The following is a 22,284-nucleotide window of genomic DNA, read 5'->3' on the forward strand; positions in this document are numbered from 1 at the left end:
GCAATTCTGTGATGCCAGTGGTTCAAAACTGGCAACAAATCGAAACCATTTCAGTGTGAGAACAGAGAAATGGGAAATGACTCGGGTAAGAATGTGCCGGTGTCATTTTGTGAGAAACAATAATTGACAAAATCTTATGCACTCCTTTTATTATGAGAATTTACATAGAATCTCACATTAAGAGCAAAAAAAAAAAAAAAATTCAGTACACAACTTTTTGTAAATTGAAAAACATCTATATACCTAATAAATCTACTGGAAGGGGCACTGCTTTTGAAATAGGAGTTCAGTATGCATTTAGTGATCCAGATGTTACCAGCTGAGTCTGTAGCTGTTAGGAAAAATCTTCTTGTGCAGATATTCCACAACCTCCTCTTTATTCTTGAGTTTCTCAAACTCATAGTATGGAATCTAGAAAGAGAAGAAAGAAAGAGAAAAAAATGACATTTGTATGAATTCAGAAGACTTGGATTAAATCACTAGAGTTGTATGGATTACATTTACACTCCCTTTATCCATTTACATTTACACAATCATTTAGCAGATGCTTTTCTCCAAAGCGATTTACAAATGAGAACAATAGAAGCAATAAAATCAATATGAGTGCAGCAGTATGCAAGTGCAGTGTCAAGTCCCAGTTATTCCGGCAAAGTGCTTGTAGCAAGGATTTTTTTCTTAAATAGAGAGTGAGAATAGAAATAGAAAAAAGAAAGTGCTCATATTATGAAAATGATGTGTCTTTAGCAGTTTATCCTTGTTCAGAGCTTGAAACTTTTGTATACCATTTAATGGGAAATAACAATGAAGACTATTTAAATACAGGGGTTGGATAATTAAACTTAAGCACTGGTCCAGTATAGTGTTGAAGGTTTCAAGCCTATATATATGTGGCCTGGTGGCCAATTCACTGATTTTACATTCCATCAGTAAGATCAGAGTGTGAAGGTTGAATTAGCAGAGCAATAGCACAGCTGTACATAAAATATCACAATCCACACAACGTAATGGGAGACATATTTTAAAAGAAGACAAATTGTTGGTGTGCATTCCTCAGGCTCATCTGTGACCTGGGGTCCATTCTCCATAACTAGCTTAATACGTCTGAGATTATTTGACAGATGCCAGATCTTCTAATCATGATAACTGATCGCTGGCTAATTTGGTTTTTCAAAGAAATTTGATTAAAATATCTGGATTAAATTGTCTGAGATTACTGCGGGTTCTTGTGTTCATTGGAAAGGGCAGATATATCGATACTCGAAACCACGATCAGCAATGCAGTGATTGGCTGTCGGCAAGACAACAACGTAATGACATCATATAAAGGTCCAGAAACTTGTCACTTTTCATCAGGAGTGTGTTCTTTTTTTTTGTTTTTTTTTTTTAATAAGGAAACAGCCAAGCAACCAAAATAACATAAAAGTTATAAATAATTGAAATATGTACTGTTTGATACATGATTCCCAATTATTTCCATTATTTCAAGATTTCTAGTATTTGTACAGGCTTTACATTTTTATTTCAATGTTGTAATTAGCAATTTATTTAACTTTACCTGGGAAGTAGATTTGTTACGTGACATCATTAATTAAAGTTTCTTGAGGGACAAGGACATTTTTCTAATGGCACAGCAGACAGCATTTTTTTTTTTACTAAGTTATCTGCATCTCCTGCACTGCATCAAGCCACTCCCATAATAGCTGTCACCGTTCAAACTAACACACGGCTTAACTGTACATCATGTGTGTAACTCGTGCCAATGCCAATAGTCGGTTTCAATGGTGCCAACAGTGCTGGGCTGTGGACAATGTGAAACAAATTGTCTTCTGATGAGACGACCTTCACTGTCTTTCCCACATCCGTGGGAGTTACGGTGTGGAGAAGCACCAAAGAGGCTTAACACCCAGACTGTTGCGTGCCCAGAGTGATGGTTTGGGCTGCAATATCATGTCATTCCCTACTGTGCTTGATGGGCATCACTGCCAAGGACTACCGAACCATTCTGGAGGACCATGTGCATCTAATGGTTAAAGGGGGTACCATGTATCAGCATGATAATGCACCAATACACACAGAAAGACATGTGACAGAACAGTTTGATTAACATGAAAGTGAAGTTAAACATCTACCATGGCCTGCAGTCACCAGATCTAAATATTTTTGAGTCACTTTGGGATATTTTAGAGGAGCATGTCAGAAAATGTTTTCCTCCACCATCATCACATAGTGGCCATCTGGCCACTGTTCTGGAAGAGGAATGGCTCAAAATCCCTCTGGCCACTGTGCAGGACTTGTATCTGTCATTCCCAAGATGAACTGATAGCTTATTCAGGGTAGCACAAAAAACAAACAAACAACAAAAACAAACAAACAAACAAACAAAAAAAAACAGTAACACTTTAGGGTCCAATGCTCATTTCTCACTATTAACTAGTTGCTTATTAGCTTGCATATTACTAGAATATTGGCTGTTTATTAGTACTTATAAAGCACATATTAATGCCTTAATCTCCATGACTATATTCTACATCTCTTAATCCTACCCAATACCTAAACTTAACAACTGCCTTACTAACTATTAATAAACAGTAATGAGAACTTTATTGAGGCAGAATTCATAGTTAATAGTGAGAATTGGACCCTAATCTAAAGTGTGACAAAAAAAAAAAAAAAAAAAAAAAAAGCACTTTTATGATCCCTCTTATTTTGATAAAACTACTAACATTTTGAAGATTCTGCAAGGTGCATGTAAAGTTATGACCACAACTGTATCTGTTTCATAGAAGAAAAAATTAGGAAGTTAGAAGTTTCATTTTGGGGCAAACTGTTCCTTTAAAATACATTTTAGAAATTTTAAAATGATCTACGAAACATGCAAATGATATGAAAGTATCATTTTAGTAAAGCAGAGAGCCTGTAAATAAAAAGTTAAGAGAAATGATGTTGGTTCTACCTGAACAACTTCATATCCCAGAATCCTCAGATGACGCTGCTTGATGGCTTCCTTGCCTAGTAGTTTCTCTGCATTAGCTGCAAAGCGCTTTGACCCATCAATACAGAGAGCAATTCTGATAATACATAAATTAATGTTGAGCTCAGAATATGCATGCAATCATACAGATCATTAAACATCAGTGCCTGTTTTTTTTTTTTTGCAAATAGCAGGACATGCATTACCTCTTATGGACTTCATCTGAATGACAGGCAGGCAGGACATAACCTTCTTCATCTAGTTTTATCTCAATGTCTGCAGATATACAAACAAGAAAATATTGGCATATACAACCACAGAGAAGTTGAAAGCTGTACAATTTTTACATAGTCTCTACCTAGCGTATAGCAATATGGTGTAAGTACTCTGGAAGCAAAGTAAGATCGAGCTCCCAGCAGATCCACTAGGCCAGACTTCACAGCATTGTAGAATTGAGGTTCCACTGGAGTTTCCAAAGACTGTCCAGAAGCCAAAAATGACTTAACACGAAATTTTGGCGAAAGTCGTGGACCCTGCATGTAAGTGTAGGAAATGAGCATTGTTGGTTATGAATAACTAAGCAAAATAAATGGATGTTTCTGCAACTACAGACATTTTTAAGTCCCAGCAGTAAATTTTAGATTTATGTTCAAGTTTGTCATATGATGCTTAATAAATAAAAACACAGAGTCATTACACACCTTGACATAAATACTGATTAATTTAATGAAATATTATGAAGCATTTATAGGTCCAAACACCATTTTTGGGCCACCCACATTAGGTCACTTTCAAGATCCAGAAAAATAAGATAAAGATCATCTTATTTCTGAAGTATTTATTATGTGTCCTCCTTTCCAACTTAGCAATTGTGTATTTTGAACTACATTCTAACAACAAATTTATATTACTGTTAAATACATGTATAGGTAACACTTTAAAGGTTCCATTTGTTAAGATTAGTTAACTACTTAAGTTAGCATGAACTACCAATTTAAAAAACAAACAAAAAAAAAAACTTCTAAAGCATTTATTAATCTAGGTCAAAGTTAATTTTTACACGTATTAATACATTATTAAAATAACACAAAAGTTAATGCATTAACCAATGTTCAATAATGGAACCTTATTGTAAAGTGTTACCCATGTATATTAGATGCTAAAAGTCAAAACTAATATATCATACCTTGCTAGCTGCCCGTTAATGGCAATATTATCAAAAATGGTTTATACTGTATCACTGATCAGCCACAATATTAAAACCATTGAGAGGTGAAGTGAATAACATTTATTATATCATCACAATGGCACCTGTCAAGGAGTGATACATACAGCAGGTAAAATAACGTATTGAATACGTTAACATTTTTTTTTATTATACAAAGTTCCAATGCAGAAATTCACATAAAATTGACAAGACATTGGTATTAGCTCAAGAAATCAATACAAATAAGGAAATCATAATACTACAATCCATAAAAAAGTTATGTGTAATAAAGCGAAATGACACAGTAAAAAATGTAACACACTAAGAAAAAGCAGTACACTAAGGCAAGGCAGGTCAAGAAAGCAACAGATTTCACTAAGTAGTTCTACCTCCTACCTGTGCAAATTAGAATCAGTTGGGTTAGTGCATGTTAGGTTAGAAAAAGGCTTATCGACCTCTGGATGCAAGTATTGGACATCTCATGATGGGTAGAGGCAAAGAGCTCTCCCAAGACTTTCACAACAAGATTTTTGCCGTATATAACAACGGTACTGGTTACAGAAGGATTTTCCAACTCTTAAATGTTCCTGTAAGCACCATTGGGGCCATTTTCCACAACTGAAAGGAACATCATTCCACCATCAACTGGTCATGCAAAGGAGTTGCTTGCAAGATTTCTGATCAGGGGGTCAGAATGTTAGTCAGAAGTGTAGCCCAAGAACCAAGGACCACTCGGAAAGAGGTCCAGAAAGACTTGGAGGCAGCAGGTACAGTTGTCACAGAGAAAACAATAGGAAATGCACTCCACCGCCACAGCCTCCATGCACGCTCACCACAGAAAGCTATATTATTGAAGAAAAGGTATGTTGAAGCTCATTTGAAGTTTTCTACACAACATTTGGAAAGGTCTGAACTAATGGGAGAATTTAGTGTGGTCAGATGAGACAAAAATCTAACTTTTGGCAACAATACCACATGCCATGTTTGGAGGAGAAATGGCTTTGCATATGACCCTAAAAATACTATACCAACAGTGATGTTTTCGAGGTAGAAGCATTGTGATATGGTTTCTCTTCTCAAGATACTAGCAGAATCAATATCTAGGGAAAATGAATGGAGCCATGTACTGGGAATTCTTGAGATGAATTTGTTGCCATCAACCAGGATGATGAAGATGAGACTTTGGTGAACCTTCCACCAGGACAACAATCCAAAACAGACTGCAAAGGAGAGTTTAAATTGGTTCCAGAAGACAGAAAAAGATAAAAAATAAAGTTGTTACAATGTCCCAGTAAATCACCAGACCTAAATCCAACAGAGCATTTGTGGAAGGAACTGAAGATCAAAATTCACAAGAGAGACCCCCAGAATATTCAAGATTTAAAGTTTGGTCATACAGGAAGCGTTTTTTCTTGAGTCATTTCCCTTTATTACACATAGCTCTTTTTTATAGATCGTAAAATTATGATTTCTTTGTCTGTGTACATTTCTTAAGTTGATGCACACTCCAAATGGCCTCAAGTTTCCATTATGGACAGTACTACCACAAGCAAAACCATTCAGGTCTTACCAGGACTTTTCAGTCATTATGGTGTCCCTAATATCATTGTCAGTGACAACGGCCCACAGTTTTGTGCTGAGGAGTTTTCACTTTTCCTGAAGGCAAATGGGGTGCAACATATCCGCTCTGCGCCCTATCACCCCTCTAGTAATGGGCAAGCTGAACGTTTTGTCCAAACACTCAAACACGCGCTAAAAGCTTCCAGAGGATCAGCTCCAATCCAACATAGACTTCATGGATTCCTGTTAACATACAGAAACACTCCGAATGCTACTACTAAAGAGCCACCTGCAATGCTATTTCTCAATCGCAAGCTAAGAACCCGGCTGGATCTTCTAAAACCCAGGATGTTCAGCAGTTACGACGCCAAGAACACTCTAAGTTGAGAGAATTTCGTGCTGGAGACTCCGTCCTGGTTCGTGACTACAGAAAAAAGGACAAATGGATACCTGGAGTGGTGATGTCTAGAACGGGACCTGTCTCCTACATCATCAACGTGGGTGGGGCTGGAACCTGGAAATGTCATGTAGATCAACTACTGAAGCAAGAGACTCAATCCTCTGAAACGCAGATGGAACCAGAAGTTCCTGTTCGTTTTGATAATTCCCAGGCACATCCGCTTCAGGAGAATGCCGGGGAAAAGACCGACAATCTTGTGGATGTGATAACTGACAAATTAGGGACTGGCAACATTGACAAATCATTGACCGTACAAAGGAGAGAGGCTATTAAGCGTTATCCTACCTATCTTACTAAGCCACCTGACCATTATCAAGCATCCTAATGTGCGCCTATTAGAGGAATAGATTCATACGTAGTAGTTTGAGTAAGACATGCTTGCTAAACTGTGGTTAAAGTTGAAATCAAGAAAATAAATACTCCCTTGTTGTGTATGATCACTTTTGATTTAAGTTGGGAGGAAATGTTATGTATTTAGTGTTAGAAACTGGGTTATCTTGCAATTGTTGTTTTATGCTTTAGATGGCGCTGTGTGATGGCGTATAACTCTCTCACATAAAAAGTAAAAAGTTGAGTTGTTCATCGAGTTATTGCTATCTAGCTTCATAAAATATAATGATTTTTGGATAGACACAACACTGGTAAAGTGGCATCAGGGTCATGGGCACCCAAACTCACTGATGCATGTGGGGAACAAATGCTAGCCTGTTTGGTCCGATCACACAGAAGAGCTACTGTAGCTGAAATTGCTGAAAAACCTAATGCTGGCCCTGATAGAAAGGTGTCCGAACAAATTGCATCGCAGTTTGCTGCATATGGGGCTGCATAGCTGCATAACGAGTTCCAATGATTAGGGGTGTAACATTACACAAAACTGGCGGTTCGGTACATACCTCGGTTTTGAAAACACAGTTCGGTTCGGTACAGCAGGGGGAGAAAACTAAACAAAATGGCTTTTTATTAAATTAAACAGTAGTTTAGTCTTTAAATGAATTCAAATATAATTAAAAGTTTCTTAAGGATAAAAAAAAATATATATATATATCTCTGCTAATGCTGTAAACTATATAGGGAGCCCCAAAAGAGAGCCCAAACTATTAGCCTAAATTCAGTTGCTATTTATTTTTAGATATAATAATCAACACTCAAATAACAGATTGTATGCAAACTTGTAAACTGCACGAGGCAGTTTTTGTATTAACTTCTAAATCTAACAATAAAATTATGTGGTAACACTTTATAATAACTGCACACTATGAAGAATTAGTTAAGCATTAGTAAACAGTCAATTCATCATTTATAAAGCATTAATAGACATTAGTAAGCAGTTTATAAATACACCTATAAATGCTTTGTTCTTGATTTATAAGCATATCTATAATGTGTTTAATAATTGTAAATAATTGTATTTTCATACTTTATTAATGATCAATTTATCATTTCTAAATTAAGTATTACATTATTTACAAACCAGTTATTTAGGAGTTGTCAGTGGTTCATAAGATCGTTTAGGAAATGTAAGTAAATGATTAATAAACAATTTAAACATACATTTATACATTTATTATTTAGACATATAGTAATAGTTGCTCAGTGTGTTAATAAATGTTTTATTAATACATATTCCTACTGTAATTCATGATTAATTCAGGTAGTTATAAAACGTTTAGTAGTTGTCAAGTTAACTATTTTTGTGAGCTCATCTAAAGTGAGGACTATTCATCGTAAAGCCTCGTAAAGCTTTACAAAGGAGATTTAAAGGCTCAGTGATCTTCTGCACTGCTGTTCTCTAAAGTTTTAAAGTTAGTACTGAGGTAGTTTTGACATTGTGAAATATTTTATTACATTATTATTGTTTTATAAAAACATTATTTGTTGTATTTTGGCACTCCTGTAATCCAGTGTTGGCACTGGTAATTTTATTCAGCAATGTTTACACTTTACAGACATTTATTTTTATATCAGATTGCAAAAGCTTAGTTTCATTTTACTGCACAGTTACGTTTTCTGGAGGAGTACAGGGATTTTTATTTTCTGTGAAATTGAGTTTTACTTTTAATTTTATATCAAGTTACCCATCGTAAAGTTTCATTTTTTTCCTTGAAATAAATATTTCTATGTTCTGTATCCTTTAAATCTCCTTTATAAAAGCTTTACGAGGCATGAATAGTCCTCACTTTAGATGAGCTCACAAAAATAGTTAACTGACAACTACTAAATGTTTTATAACTACCTGAATTAATCAATGAATCAATGAACAGCAGGAATATGTGTTAATAAAGCATTTATTAAACACACTGAGTAACTATTACTATATGTCTAAATAATAAGATATATAAATGTATGTTTAAAGTGTTTATTAATCATTTACTTACACTTTATAAATGATCTTATGAACCACTGACAACTCGTACATAACTGGTTTGTAAATAATGTAATACTTAATTTAGAAATAAATTGATCATTAATAAAGTATGAAAATACATTTATTAAACACATTATAGATATGCTTATAATCAAGAACAAAGCATTTATAGGTGTATTTATAAACTGCTTATTAATGTCTATTAATGCTTTATAAATGATGAACTAACGATTTACTAATGCTTAACTAATGCTTCATAGTGTGAGTTATTCTAAAGTGTTACCAATTATGTTTTTACTTCAATTCGTTGTTGAAATCACAGTGGCTGTCATTTTCATGACAGATTTATTTAAACATACATTAAATAAAGACATCACTAACAAGTTATGTAAAGATCTCCCAACTTTAAGGACTTAAGGCAAGACATACTCTGCTGTTCTACATCAGCTCATGTTCAGAGCCTACCCCAAGACTAAAATTCAAGAATTGCCTGTAATGTAGGGATCCATTGACAAATTTACAAGTTTAAGTTGCTTGATTTCAAACTGACAATGGCTCACATGCTCAAAACAGAGCTTACCTATTCCAAATGTCATTCATGTATAGGCTCCCTAAGTTGTTTTGGGGCATTCTGGTTTTCTTAAAGTTGGTTGGGATGTCCGTTCTGACACATTTTGTAATAAAAGAATGTGTAAAATTATGCTTGTATAACTTGAATAGTATAATTTGGGTCATATAAGGCTCTTTCACATCAAATGTGAAAGTTTGGTGCTAATGTTAATCACATGGAAGATTTTGAATAGAAACAAAAAATACCTATGAAGCAATTCACACCAGGTGCAAACATTTACCAACTGATAGCGTAAAGTTAATAGTTTCGTTTGGATCAACAAAATGAATACAAGCTTTCCATAACAGGAATATTCCACAAAAGTATATTACTTGCCATACCTTCCATTCTTACAATGATATTTAGCTGTCAAGGTAATGATGTTGTATTACACAATGTACTGCAATTTTTAAAAGTATTTATGCATTTAGCATTTTATACATTTTGGAACTCAATGTCCAGTATGTTGATTTCTTCTTAACAAAATAAAAAAGAAAGCACAATGAAATCCAAAAACATGAAAATTGAAAATTGATAAACTATGAAAATTTCGCAAACCCTGACCCCAGCTGAAATTGTAATATATGACACAACTATCACAACATAATTTGACCAAATCGTGCAGCCCTCTAAATAAACCCCAAACTAAAAAAGATTACATTTTATTTGTTTATCTGCATGTCATATGACCATAACCAGAGAACCATTAATGTGCATATGTTATAAAAAGTTGTAAACTTTAAAACTGTTAAATGTTAAAATCTCGGGGTACTTATAATATTTTGGATTGGCTGTCAAAAACATCCAACATGGGAATCTCTGCCTTACAGCACAGAGTCAGACATACCGGTACTTCTGCAGAAAAACAGTTACTTTATTTATTGTATGAATCATTTAAAAATCATCATGGTGATCATGGTGACGAGTTATCGTTTGTCTCAAGAATCAATTTTTCCCCACCCCTAGCTGAAAGGTGATTTGATTTGTGCCCTCTATTGTACTAAGAAAAGTTAAGTTTCTTTCATCCTGACAGATTCATTTCGCTCTTGGTGTGAAACAGCCTTAAACCCTAAGCACAGAAAAATGCAGTTTTACTCACATCATAAAACGGACACTCCAGTTTTACAGTCATGTAGAGTTGGGTCAGCTGAGCAAGCACTATGGGATCCAACCCACTGCCCTCCTCCCCTGGGCAGAGATGGAAAAGATATTATTTAAAAAGGTAAGAAGCATGTTAATGATTAAGTGTAAATTTTCTACAAGATTGTTCATTACAGCACTGTGATCGTATGTTAAAGTACAACATCCATCAATTACATTGTGATCAGTGTTTTATCACTTGAAATCATAATCAAAAGTAAATGTCATATTTTTCACAATCTGTATTTTCTATACCTTATTATACTATTAATTAAATTCATGTTAAACAGCATAAATTATTAAAATACTTCCTTATTACAATACAGTGTATCAAGCATTTATGGAGAGTTAAATACCAATAGCATTTGAGCATATTTATATATTTTTTACACTTGGCAAAGTGTATATGAAGTTTCTCAACATTTACATTAACAATTAATCAATTGCCAATAAAAATGATCAATTAATCACAATATTCCTAAAAATTGATCCCAAGTATAGAACATGCTTCTTCATTGCTTCTTACCCTGTAGCTGCTGCATGAAGTAAGGGCTGAAGACCTTTGAGACAAAGTTAAGTGGGTACCTCTGTAGAAGTGCACAGGCATACAGTAGGTCAAGAAGAGCTCTGGGCTGAAATTGTGAAAACCGGGCATGCAAAACAGACTCCACTTTTCGGAACAATCTTCCAGTGTCAGGCGGCAGATATCCCAAAACTCCTAGAGCAGCTATCTGTTGTGACACCTGCCACGTTGAGTACTCCTCTGCGCGATACACAAAACTCTCAGCCACTGTGTTAAAAACAGGTGGAGAAAGAATGCGCCTTCTCTGGAAATACTGCATCACCTTGGTTACTGTTTCTGCATGAGCGGTAAAGGCAACCTTGGGCATATGACGCTCAAGAGCTTCCACAAGAAAGTGGTCACTGTGTCCATAGTGCATAAGTGCTGACAACACCACAGTCAGTTCTGCATCTGCAAAGTTTTGCACATGATGAACAGCTTGCTTGCAAAGCGCAATTACAAGTGGTAATGCTTGATTCTGTCTCAATGTCACTAAAGCGCCTAGAATCTTACTAATAGCCACTGGGTCCATTCGTTGCGCCTGCCGAAGTGCCTGAGCATTCATTTCATTTAGAAGCTCCAGGTAGCGTCCATCTTTACCCAAACCAGTTGCTAGCATACTGTAAACCGCAACTAGCTCTGCCATATTCCATTGAGTTGGTTCTTTATTTTGGAGCTTATTCATAGCCTGTTTTACCATGCCACCGTCAGGCCCTTCCAATGCAAATAAAGCCCTTGATAACCCACATATCGCTTCAACACTTAACTGTTCCAAATCCAATCTCTTCTGACATTCGGACACCAGCCTTAGCACTAGGCGGCTCTGAGGGTCAAGGTAGAGACGTGTACAGCCCAGGAGAGCTCTAACCAACACTTCATCCTCTAATTTTGCTGAATCATGTTCCAGTCTTTGACAAAGTTTATTAAGGGCCAAATCTGATAACAGTATCTGTGGTTTCTGAAGAACACCATCATTCTCCAAGTCAGCCAGTCTGTGAAGTATAGATGCTGCTGCTATACCTGAAAGGAAAGGGTAAGATCGCAAAAGATGAAGAACTTGCTGAGATGAAGTACAGGAGGAAAGTTGTTTCATAAAGATGTGGTCCTCATCAGAAGTAAGGTGGTGCAACAATGACAGACCACTTCCACTGGTGAGGAGCTCCTGGTAAGGGCGAATGGATCCAGCAACAAGGAAAAGTGGGTCTCTTTCTGTAGTGCATATACGCCTTGACCTGAGGTTGGAACATGTAGGAAAGCAGGCAGTGGAGGTTTGAAGACAGGGATAAGACAGACGCTTACCAGCACATGCTTTCAGTGAAGGAAGGATCTGGTCATCCAAATGGCTCAGCAAATGCAGCCTTAGTGCCAGTGTTTTGGCCATCGTAAAAAGTGCTACCATATCCTTAATCTACAGTCACAACAAAAGAAAGAACATTTAAATTAAAATTAAACATCATGATCTACTGAACATGTGATCAGAGATATCTGTGTTTCTGTTTAAGGTGTCAAGATTTTAATTAATTATTTTCAAAACTCAAATTGATGCTTCCTCGGTTTCTCACTCCTTCGTCCTTCAGCCTGTGACTCGGAAACCATGTAAATTCTGCTATGATGAAGGATGAGATAGAAAAGTTGCCCAGCCAACTCACTTTCGGGGTAGGGGCCACATTGGCCACACTTTCACATTAGGCAGGCCTTATAATTATCCATATGTCTCTAGGGGATTAATAAAGGTCTTCTGAAGTGAAGCGATGCGTTTTTATAAGAAAAATATCCATATTTAAAACTTTATAATTTCAAATAACTAGCTTCCGGCGGACGTCCGTACACAGAACGTGCAAGTCGATTTGCGGCGGAAGAGTATCCTTTGACCTGACGCACAACGTAATGGCGAACGCGGAGGCTCAGAGGATAGAGCAAAACAAATCACCGGTCACTGATTATAAGACGAAAATGATCATTTTTAAAGAGAAATGTCAGAGGATTTCGATATAAGAGAAGAGGAGCTTAAATTTATTGCACAGCCCTATTTGTTTGAACAGCGAGAGGCGTCTAAGCTTACAATACTCCTACATCCTGTGTCATATATCGCGTCAGAGGATTACTCATTTGGCACAAGTCGACTTGTCTTGCACATTCTGCGTATGGTCGTCCACCGGAAGCTAGTTAACTGAATTTAAAAAGTTTTAAATATGGATATTTTTCTTACAAAAACGCATCTCTTTGCTTCAGAAGGCCTTTATTAACCCCCTGGAGTCGTATGGATTACTTTTTTTTATGGATGGATGCATTATTTTTGGCTTCAGAACACGGCCCCCCCATTCACAACTATCATAAACCTTGGAGGACTAAAGATATTTTTAAATATATCTCCGATTGTGTTTGTCTGAAATAAGATAGTCATATACACCTAGGATGGCTTGAGGGTGAGTAAATCATGGGATAATTTTCATTTTTGGATGAACTATCCCTTTAAAAGAGATCTTCAGCTGAGCAAAAAGAGAGGTTTTGGTTTTGGATTTTGCTTGTGTTATGTTTGGTTGCTTTCTGCATAGTACATTTCAACATTGTATTACACTTCCAACCATGCACCTTGTTTTACACACTGATGTTACTGATGGACACAGAAACACTGTTATTTCCTTTAACTGTTTTCATTCTATTATTTAGTGTTGCCTTAAGTTTGTAGTTAAATAAATTACTTTTGAGCTTATAATTTGGTATACGTGTGTCCCTCATTTTTTGTTGCTTCCCTTGAGCCAGGGATCGTAACAAATTGGGGGCTCGTCCTCGCTTAGTTTGCTTTACTGCGTTAAACTTTTGTTTGTTGTCATCAAACTATAAACTCATGTTTATAGTTTGATGATTGCTTATTTTGGACACACGCAAACTAATTTGCACTGGAGTCAATTTGTTCACCGTGTGAAATCACCAGTTGGTAAGTACATATGTGCAATATATTGTTTTTTGAACGTGAGTTTTCTCTGATTGGTATAGCGGCATGTTTCTTTTGAGACATGTTGGATTTCTTATTTTTGTGTAGTGTTGCTGTGAAAGTGGGTAGTAGTAATTATCTTGGGAGCACATCCTGCATCCTGCATAGTGTTGAAGGTGTCGCTAGTCTGACTAGTTGCGTTTTTCACCCAGCGGGCTACAGTGCTTAAATACCCCCACCGGTAATCGCATGAAGACTAGGGTTGAGTTAGGTAGAATTAGTGGGAAGGTAGGTAGATGGAAAACTCTCGTTATTTGATTGCACTGTGTAAATTAAATTGTTTTCTGATGATTTTTCATGGCTGATATTGATGTGTTTGTTAGTTCACCATCATGAATTTTTGGACAGGTGTACTAAAGATCAGTTATCAAGCATCGCTGAACATTATGAAATTTTAATTAAATATAAAAGGCTCAAAGAAAATGTTGAGGTAGCTTTAAAAACTTTGAAGTTGATTGAAAAAGGTTTTTTAGGGGGCTTTCACACTGGCAGTTTAGTTCGAAACGGGGCGCGGTCCGCATGAAAAATCGCTAATGTGAAAGCTGTTATGCGAACCCGGGTGCGAACCCGAGACTACATGAAAAAGGTTGTCTGAGTTCGGTTGCACTCGAACTGTGCCACGGTTCGCGTGAATATGAAAGCAACACCGACTCGGGTGCGCACTCCAGGAAATAAAGTAACCTGCGCATGCGTTTTTGCCAACTGTAATGTATTTACTTAAATAAAACAAGAGATGTAAGAGATGATAGTGTTGATGATTTATCTTGGATTCAAGCAGGAGTGAGCTTGCAGTGTTATTAGCGCTTTGCGAGTGCAATCAGAGTGGCAAATGAATGGCAACAGCTGTCTCCTCAAAATAGCCTGCTTGCAAACAGCGGAAAACCATCTACATGCGGCGCACACAAGTGTCTTTTACTCTGCTGAACATAATAGCACCACATTAATAAAAACGCAATTTATTGACCCGCGTTGTTTTCTGTCATGCGCCTTGCACGTCTGTGATGATGTAATATAAATGCAAACGCACCAGGGTTCGATAGAATCAATTTGAGTGTGAAACCAGACCAACGCTGTGGGGGGCACCGGGAACAAAGGAAGTGCCATTTGGGGTCGCACTGCGGTGCCCCCGCGTTCCCATTTCTCCCCCCCTGGAATGCGATTACACCCCTGCCCTCGCAGAGGTCTGTGCACGCCACTGTTGTAAAGATTATGATAAAGTTAAATCTATAGTTTTAAAAGTATATGAATGTGTATGGAAGTTTATTAATGGCAAAAGTGTTTGAAATAAAAAAGCCTGTTGAATTGCACTAATTGAAAAAATGTGCATTGCATTAACTATTTTTGCATTTTAATGCATTGTATTTTTAGGGCTTGCATTTTTGTAGGCTGAAATTCAACATGGTCATATATTTATGCTGTGAATATTTCAAAACATTTCACCCACGTTTTCATTATTAAAAAATGGAAGATTCATATTCACCTTTCAGATTTCACTTCCAACATATTCAGTCTGTTTAAAAATACAACCTAAAATATTAAACAAGCAATTTTCGGTCCATTTTATTTCGCTTTACAAATTCGTTTTCACAAATTCAGTGGTTCAAATTCGACAGAAAATTCAACATTGGACATCAGGGAACTGCAGGAATAGCAGTAGATTGTCGATGCATGATCTCCATCTGTTAGTTGTCCCCACCAGCAGGTGGCACAAGCGGCTGTTAATGAAGACCAGAGCAACGGCTACAGTAAGTCATCATTCATTCACAAAAACGGATTTACAGAAATAAAGCAAGTGGTAAGTGTGATTATCAGGGCCAGAATATATGTGGAAAAGCTGATAAAGACACAAAAGCTGTGTTTACGTTTAATTGACTGTCTTCATAATTACTTTCCCTGTGTATAGACTGCATGTAAGCTGCTTTTCCCACCTGATGCTGATGTCTCAAAAGTTACAAATGACATTGGTACACGTTTCTAACTTCAATAGCATTTGAAGAGAATGTCTTACAGTCATGTCCTGTCCTTAAAAATAAATTTAAATGTCCTGCACAAAGTTTACACATTAAGCCTGCTGCTCTTGTGGCCCCGGTCCTGTCTGTAAGGAGTGAAGTTGTTGAAAATCAAAAAGTCCCTGTTAAAATCCTGCGGGATACTGGCGCAATGGATTCATTTATTTTGGAATCAGTTTTGCCTTTTTCCTCGCAGTCTCATGCTGGTGAGAATGTTTTAATTTGGGGAATAGGACTGAATACTCTGTCTGTGCCTCTTCATAAGACAAGACTTCAGTCCGATTCGATTTAAGGTGAGGCTGTAGTGGGAGTACGACCAGCTTTGCCAGTTGAGACGGTCCAGGGGCCTCATTTATAACCGTTGTGTACGCACAAAACAGCCCCTGAAAGAGGCGTATGCCAGTTCCTACACATAAGTTGTGATTTATAAAAACAAACTTGACAGGAAAATTTGCGCACCTCCACGCAAACTCTGACCCATGCGTACGAACATTTTGGAGACAGAGCAGTTTGGCGACACTGATGGTGAGCTGAGGGACTGATGGCAGATGAAGGAAAACACTTTAAATCCTAATTATGAGTCCTAATCATAAATACAGTGAATGTTCACAATAACAGTCTAAATAAATAAAAGAATGATTTAAACTCACGTGGAAACTCGCGTTTTCATTTTGATACACTGAAATTACATTACGCATAAGTTAAACAAAAATGATATGAATTTAGAAAGTAGATGTGCTTCTTTCGATCACTTCCTGTGACACGCTGTTTTAATGACAGTGAGGAGTGCTAGGAGCACAATAATTCCTCTTTAAACTAAACTGCAGATGTTATGACAAAATATTTTAGCGAGAACAATGATCAGTGATGCACACTTACTTCGATATTATGGAAGACACTGCTGGATTCGGTGGTCGAATGGTCCGTTGTCCAGTTTGGATACGTCCAATGATAATAGCTTACTGTACAACCACAGCTGCACGAAGGAGTTTAGACAATTTAGTTGTTTTTAGTGACAGTTGGGAGTCTCACTAAAAGGGCCTCCATTCGGTGTTGAAACAACTGTCTGATGCTCGGCTTACACAAAGGCGACCGTAACGTATCTCGGTAAGGTGGTGGGGAATGGTGAAGTGCGTCCAATGCAGGCTAATGCCATTCAGAACTTTCCTTCCCCGATAACAAAGAAAGAGCTTATGAGGTTTTTAGGGTTGGTCGGATGTTATCGACCTTTCTGTCATAATTTCTCGACTGTAGTGGCACAGCATACTGAATTATTGAAGGGTAAGGCAAGGTTTATTTGGTCTTCTAGTTGCGATTTGGCACGAGTGCTATTTTTCTGTCCAGAATATCACAAGTGCAAATGTGATACTGATTTTATACAATAGTTCATTAAATAAGAAGTTAATATTGTGTTATTTTAGAAACAATATTGTCTGTTTTGCTCAATTTTGCCAACAGAAATATAAAGACAAAGCAGAATTTGTTTGTCTCTGAGGAATTTACGGCGACATTTAATTTCTAAATCAGTGTTTTGAATGAATCGGGTGAAGCAGGGATGTTGGACTTGTTGGACTTGAAGAGGCGCCAATCACCTTCAAGTGGTACAGAAATGAGATTTGCATGCCGAGTCACACCTACCCGGACATATGAGTATAAATAGGACCAGCATACTCACTTTCATTCAAACTTTGCTGAGGAGCTGAGACAAGGATCCCAGCCATTCAGCGGTGGTTCAGGGCTATGGCAGAGGGCGTAACGTCTCAGTTCCCTCCTTCAGGGAACGGGGGTTACAATAGTAACTAGACGTTCCCATTCATTCAGTCACGTTCGACATTACATCGATACATGATGTATTGGGGTCCCTATGGAAAACACCATAGCGACTGAACAGTTCCCAGTTCCAACGGAGGGGAATGCTATGGAGACCACACCCTGCCCGAAGGAAGGTAATGTGTGGAGGTACACATATGGACTGACCCGTGGGACATTATTACACATATGGAATATCTCTGAGGTAGGTCCTACCTAACCAGTGAGGAACTGCTACTGGCACAGAGACAGGGCAGAGCAGAGCTGCCCAGGGAAAGACATGAGTTTACCGTCAGGGACGGTATGGACAACACATATGGGATTACCAGACAGGGAATCAAAGCATATGGGCATCTAGCGCAGTACAAGGGCTGGCCGCCCAGGCATGCACACGAGTACTGGGCCTAGCGTCAGACACCTCCGCCACGTCTGATTGCCACAGGATGCTGGAGGAACTCCACCAGAGTTCGCCATCTGGGGAACTGAACTGAGGAGCAGAATAAGCGCTCTCATCCCCTTCTAGGAGCGGAATGGCGCTGCAAGCGGAAACCCATGGCTATCTACTTGCTGATAGCGCATGGGAAGACACTGGGTCCACTCTGAGATTATAAAATCTGGTGAATGTGTTTGGTGTCGCCCAACTCGCAGCTCTGCATATATCTGCCAGAGGCGCCATGCGCTAATGCCCAGGAGGAAGCAACACCCCGAGTGGAATGAGCTCTCACTTCTAGGGGGCACGGCTCACCTTTGGACTGGTACGCCAAAACGATGGCATCCCCTATCCAGTGGATCAACCTCTGTTTGGAGACAGCCTTTCCCTTCTGCTGACCTCCAAAGCAGACAAAGAGCTGCTCTGAGCTTCTGAAGCTCTGTGTGCGGTCCACAAATGCGCAAAGCGCGAACAGGACACAGCAACGCAAGGGCTGGGTCTGGCTCCTTTAGGAGCAGTGCTTGCAAGTTCACCACCTGGTCCTGAAAGGGAGTGGTGGAAACTTTGGGCATGTATCCAAGCCGAGGTCTCAGGATAACATGAGACAAGGCCGGCCAGAATTCTAGGCATGAGGTATTGGAAACTGCTCTTTTATTGAGAAAGTGGGAACAGAAATAAAACAAAACACAGGAATCTCCACCTGGTCCACATCCTCCGGGGGAAGGAGCGGTGCCTTCACCATCTCCTGGAACAGAGCAGTCCCTTCCATCTCTGAACCACCCGTCTCAGGTGGCTCAGAGATGGAAGGTGTTTTCTTCTTGGAGGATTTAGCAGCCTGGATGGGCTGCGTCACCTTCCTGAGGGTGGCTCGGGGGGGCGGGATGGTTTCGGTCTCCACGGAGCCAGTGCAACCGCAGGGGGATGTCCTCGAAGACGAGCAGGCTGGGAGCCAGCCCGCGGCAGATTGGTGGCAATATCACGCCAGGGCAAGATGTGTTTTATGGCCTCTGTCTGCTTCTGGACTGCCGAGAACTGCTGGGCAAAGTCCTCGACAGTGTCGCTGAAGAGGCCAGCCTGGGAGATAGGGGTGTCGAGGAAGCAAACTTCGTCGGTGTCCTTCATCTCAGCCAGGTCCAACCAGAGATGACGAGAATAGTGAGAGTGGAGGAGGCAGAATAACAGCTTCAGGCAGCAAAAGGTGCCTTTCACGTTTTCTGAACCTCCTCATGCACCTACGGCAAAAAAGGCACTGGAGCGGTACGTGGCTGTGAACCACACCCAAGAACCAATCATCCAGCCACAAGTGCTCTGGACACGGTGGAGTGTTCCACTCAAGCCCAATGCCATCGGCGGCCCAGGATAGCATGGCTGTCCACTCCGAATCCGATTTGGTGTGAGTAACCACCCCGGTGGGGGGCAGCCCAGCCTCCTCATGCTCTCCAGAGGACAAAAGCCCACTCTCTGATAGAGCGATCTGATCCTCATCCAGAGTGCTGAATGAGATACAAGGTGCCACCAACATCCGGCAACTCGATGACACATGGCGCGCTAGAGGAGTGGGAGGTTTGTGGGGGTGGACCCGACGAAGAAGCTCCCACTGTAACACTCAGATCTCCCAAGGTGTTAAACAGACCCTGTACTGAGAGAAGCCGCAAGGGGCTGGGTAGCAGCAGAGGGGACTCGTGCCTCCATATTAAAGAAGGAGAGTCACGACCACAATGCCAACATGGACAGGCTTTCACAGAGAGAGCATGTACCATCCACGAGCACTCTCTCTCAGCATGCTGTCTGCCCAGGCATGTGAGACAGCGATCATGGCCGTCAGAAGAGGTCAGGAAACGACCGCATCTAGAAACACACGGACGAAAAGACATCTTGAAAAAGATGCTGATCGCCCGTGTCGAACTGCTCTTTCAGCTGAAACGCCCAGCGTGCTGAACGCAAACACCACTGGAATGTGCCTTCACACCAGCCGAGTAGAACCAACGAGCTGTGAAGCAAAAATTGCAATTAAAATTGCTATTGTCGGAGAAACTTCTGATAGCAATTAAAATAGCTTTTTTGCTCTCTTGGACAGTTAGAAATTGCACTCTTGCAGGTGACTGGAAAATGAGCGATCGTTTGACAACCGCTCGGCTCAGAAGTAAAGTCCTATTTATCCGGTCCTATTCATACCCATATGTCTGGGTAGGTGTGACTCAGCATGCAAATCTCACTGGCCAATGTCCATTGGAGGTGATTGGGCTCCCAGGTGAGAACCCATTACGTTAGTATCGACGTAACGTTGAATGTGACTGACTGAATGGGAACCATTTACTTCACTCCTGAATGAATCAGCCATTTGAACGAATGAAAGAATGAATGAATGACTTAATCATTAAGACATTTACCGCCACCTACTGGCAGTTTTAGTTTCTTATTTAGAGTATAATTTCATTAAAAGATAATTTCGTATTTCCATAGTAATAATAATAATAATAAAACATTAAAGGTATAGTTCACCCAAAAACGAAAATTCAGTCATCATTTACTCACCCTCATGGTCTAAAAGAGTATGTGTAATAAATTCTATGTTGAATCAAATAAAAAATTTTTTTTCTGAAGCTACTTTTTGTAATGCTGTGATTTTTAATTATCTTTTGGGAATAATTTCTCAGCCAATCTCACCACATCACGCCTCTCTCTGACTGCAATTATAATCAAATATGCAGGGATTGGACTGAACGAGCTCTTTCTCATGAATAAATGCAGAGAAGAGCTCAGAACCCATTGATGTAGATTCGCCCCCACAAGCCTATCTACACACTCCGAGGCCCAAATCTACGTCAGATTTGTGACATAGCTTCGACTTTGCTTTTCAAACCGGAAGTACAAAATTGCTCTGAAAAATGCAAAAAATAAATAATTTCCACTTGTTGATAAACTTTATGAGTGCTTTATGAGTGCTATTTCAGTGACATGCAACCTGTACATATCTGTTCACATCACAAAAAATGTGTTCTGGGGTTTCATGACCCTTTAAATCATTATTTATAATCGCGACATCATCTGACAAAATCACAATACATCTACACTAAAGCTTCCTCGTGTTCACGTGGAGAACGGTTCGTGATTGCTTAGCAACAGCAGACGGTACGGGAGAGCAATCGCTTAATGAAGGAAAAGGCGGCACGGACGCATTTTCCATGCCTTTTTAGAAGCGACATGCGAATGGCCTATATGCGGTAGTTTTGGCTATTATTTGTCTCATACAGCTCACTGCTTGCGGGGCAATACTGGCGACAGTAATGAAAGCTAGGGTTTAACCAATAAAAAGTCGGTAGATTTGTCACTATGTATCTTTCATGGAAAAAAGACAAAAAAGGGATCTGAAAGTTGCTAAATATAGTGCTAAAGTCGTGCCCGTGTGTGTGAGATGCTGGAGCTGATGGCAGGGGGCGGTGGCTATCTGTGGCGGCCAACGTGGATACTGTAGTGGGCCACCACTAAGGCTGTGTATTGCCAAGAATCTGGCGATACAATACGTATCACGATACAGGGGTTACGATACGATATTGTGATATATTGCAATATTGTAAGGAAGGTGATATATTGTGATTTCTTTTTTTTTCTTTTTTTTTTTTAGAAAGATCTAATTTTAGAAAAAACAGTCATAAAGAACACACATCCATATGCATAAAACCTGACAAGCAACTTTATTTTATTTAATCATTTGCATTTATATCACTAATCATTATTTTATGAAATCTAAGTAAAGGGAAAATAGTAAAGTGACTGCAGGATTCTTTATGTGTATATGTTTTAAAGGTTCACAGTATAGCAGTTTTTAATTTCTAAACTATTTAACAACAGAAAGTGCATAGTCCACTCCTTGACTGAATGACTGTTTGTTTTATATTTAATACTGTAAAGCTTTGCTTTAAAGCAGTCTACTGTATAAAGCAGAGCTGGTGCAACCATATCCACATCGCTATGATCAGATGCTTTCTTTCTGCTGCCACTGCTGTCAATTTTGTTGTGTGTTTATTTTGTTACTGAGAGGAAAACATGCAGTACATATCACATATTCTATCGAAACGCTTCTCAGCAGCGCGGATGACGTCGGGATGTTAAGCGAGCTCTCAGATTCAATGCGTTTTCCGAGTATTTGGATTTTAACATGGCCT

The 22,284-nt window shown here is 38.9% G+C and overlaps 1 protein-coding gene across 1 annotated transcript in view; it reads right to left on the bottom strand.

Annotated features, from left to right (window-relative positions):
* Positions 1-132: 132 nt before the first annotated feature.
* Positions 133-22,284, bottom strand: part of fastkd3 (FAST kinase domains 3) — a 31,909-nt gene continuing 9,757 nt past the window's right edge. Inside the window, exons 2-7 of the mRNA XM_051901269.1 lie at positions 12,175-12,283; positions 10,273-10,361; positions 3,330-3,504; positions 3,178-3,247; positions 2,954-3,068; positions 133-411 (exon numbers count right to left, since the gene is read on the bottom strand). Coding sequence (XP_051757229.1) covers positions 313-411; positions 2,954-3,068; positions 3,178-3,247; positions 3,330-3,504; positions 10,273-10,361; positions 12,175-12,283 — 657 coding nt within the window. The 3' untranslated portion in view covers positions 133-312. The remainder of the gene's footprint in view (positions 412-2,953; positions 3,069-3,177; positions 3,248-3,329; positions 3,505-10,272; positions 10,362-12,174; positions 12,284-22,284) is intronic.

Source organism: Ctenopharyngodon idella, chromosome 7, assembly GCF_019924925.1.
Source record: "Ctenopharyngodon idella isolate HZGC_01 chromosome 7, HZGC01, whole genome shotgun sequence".
NCBI lineage: Eukaryota > Metazoa > Chordata > Actinopteri > Cypriniformes > Xenocyprididae > Ctenopharyngodon > Ctenopharyngodon idella.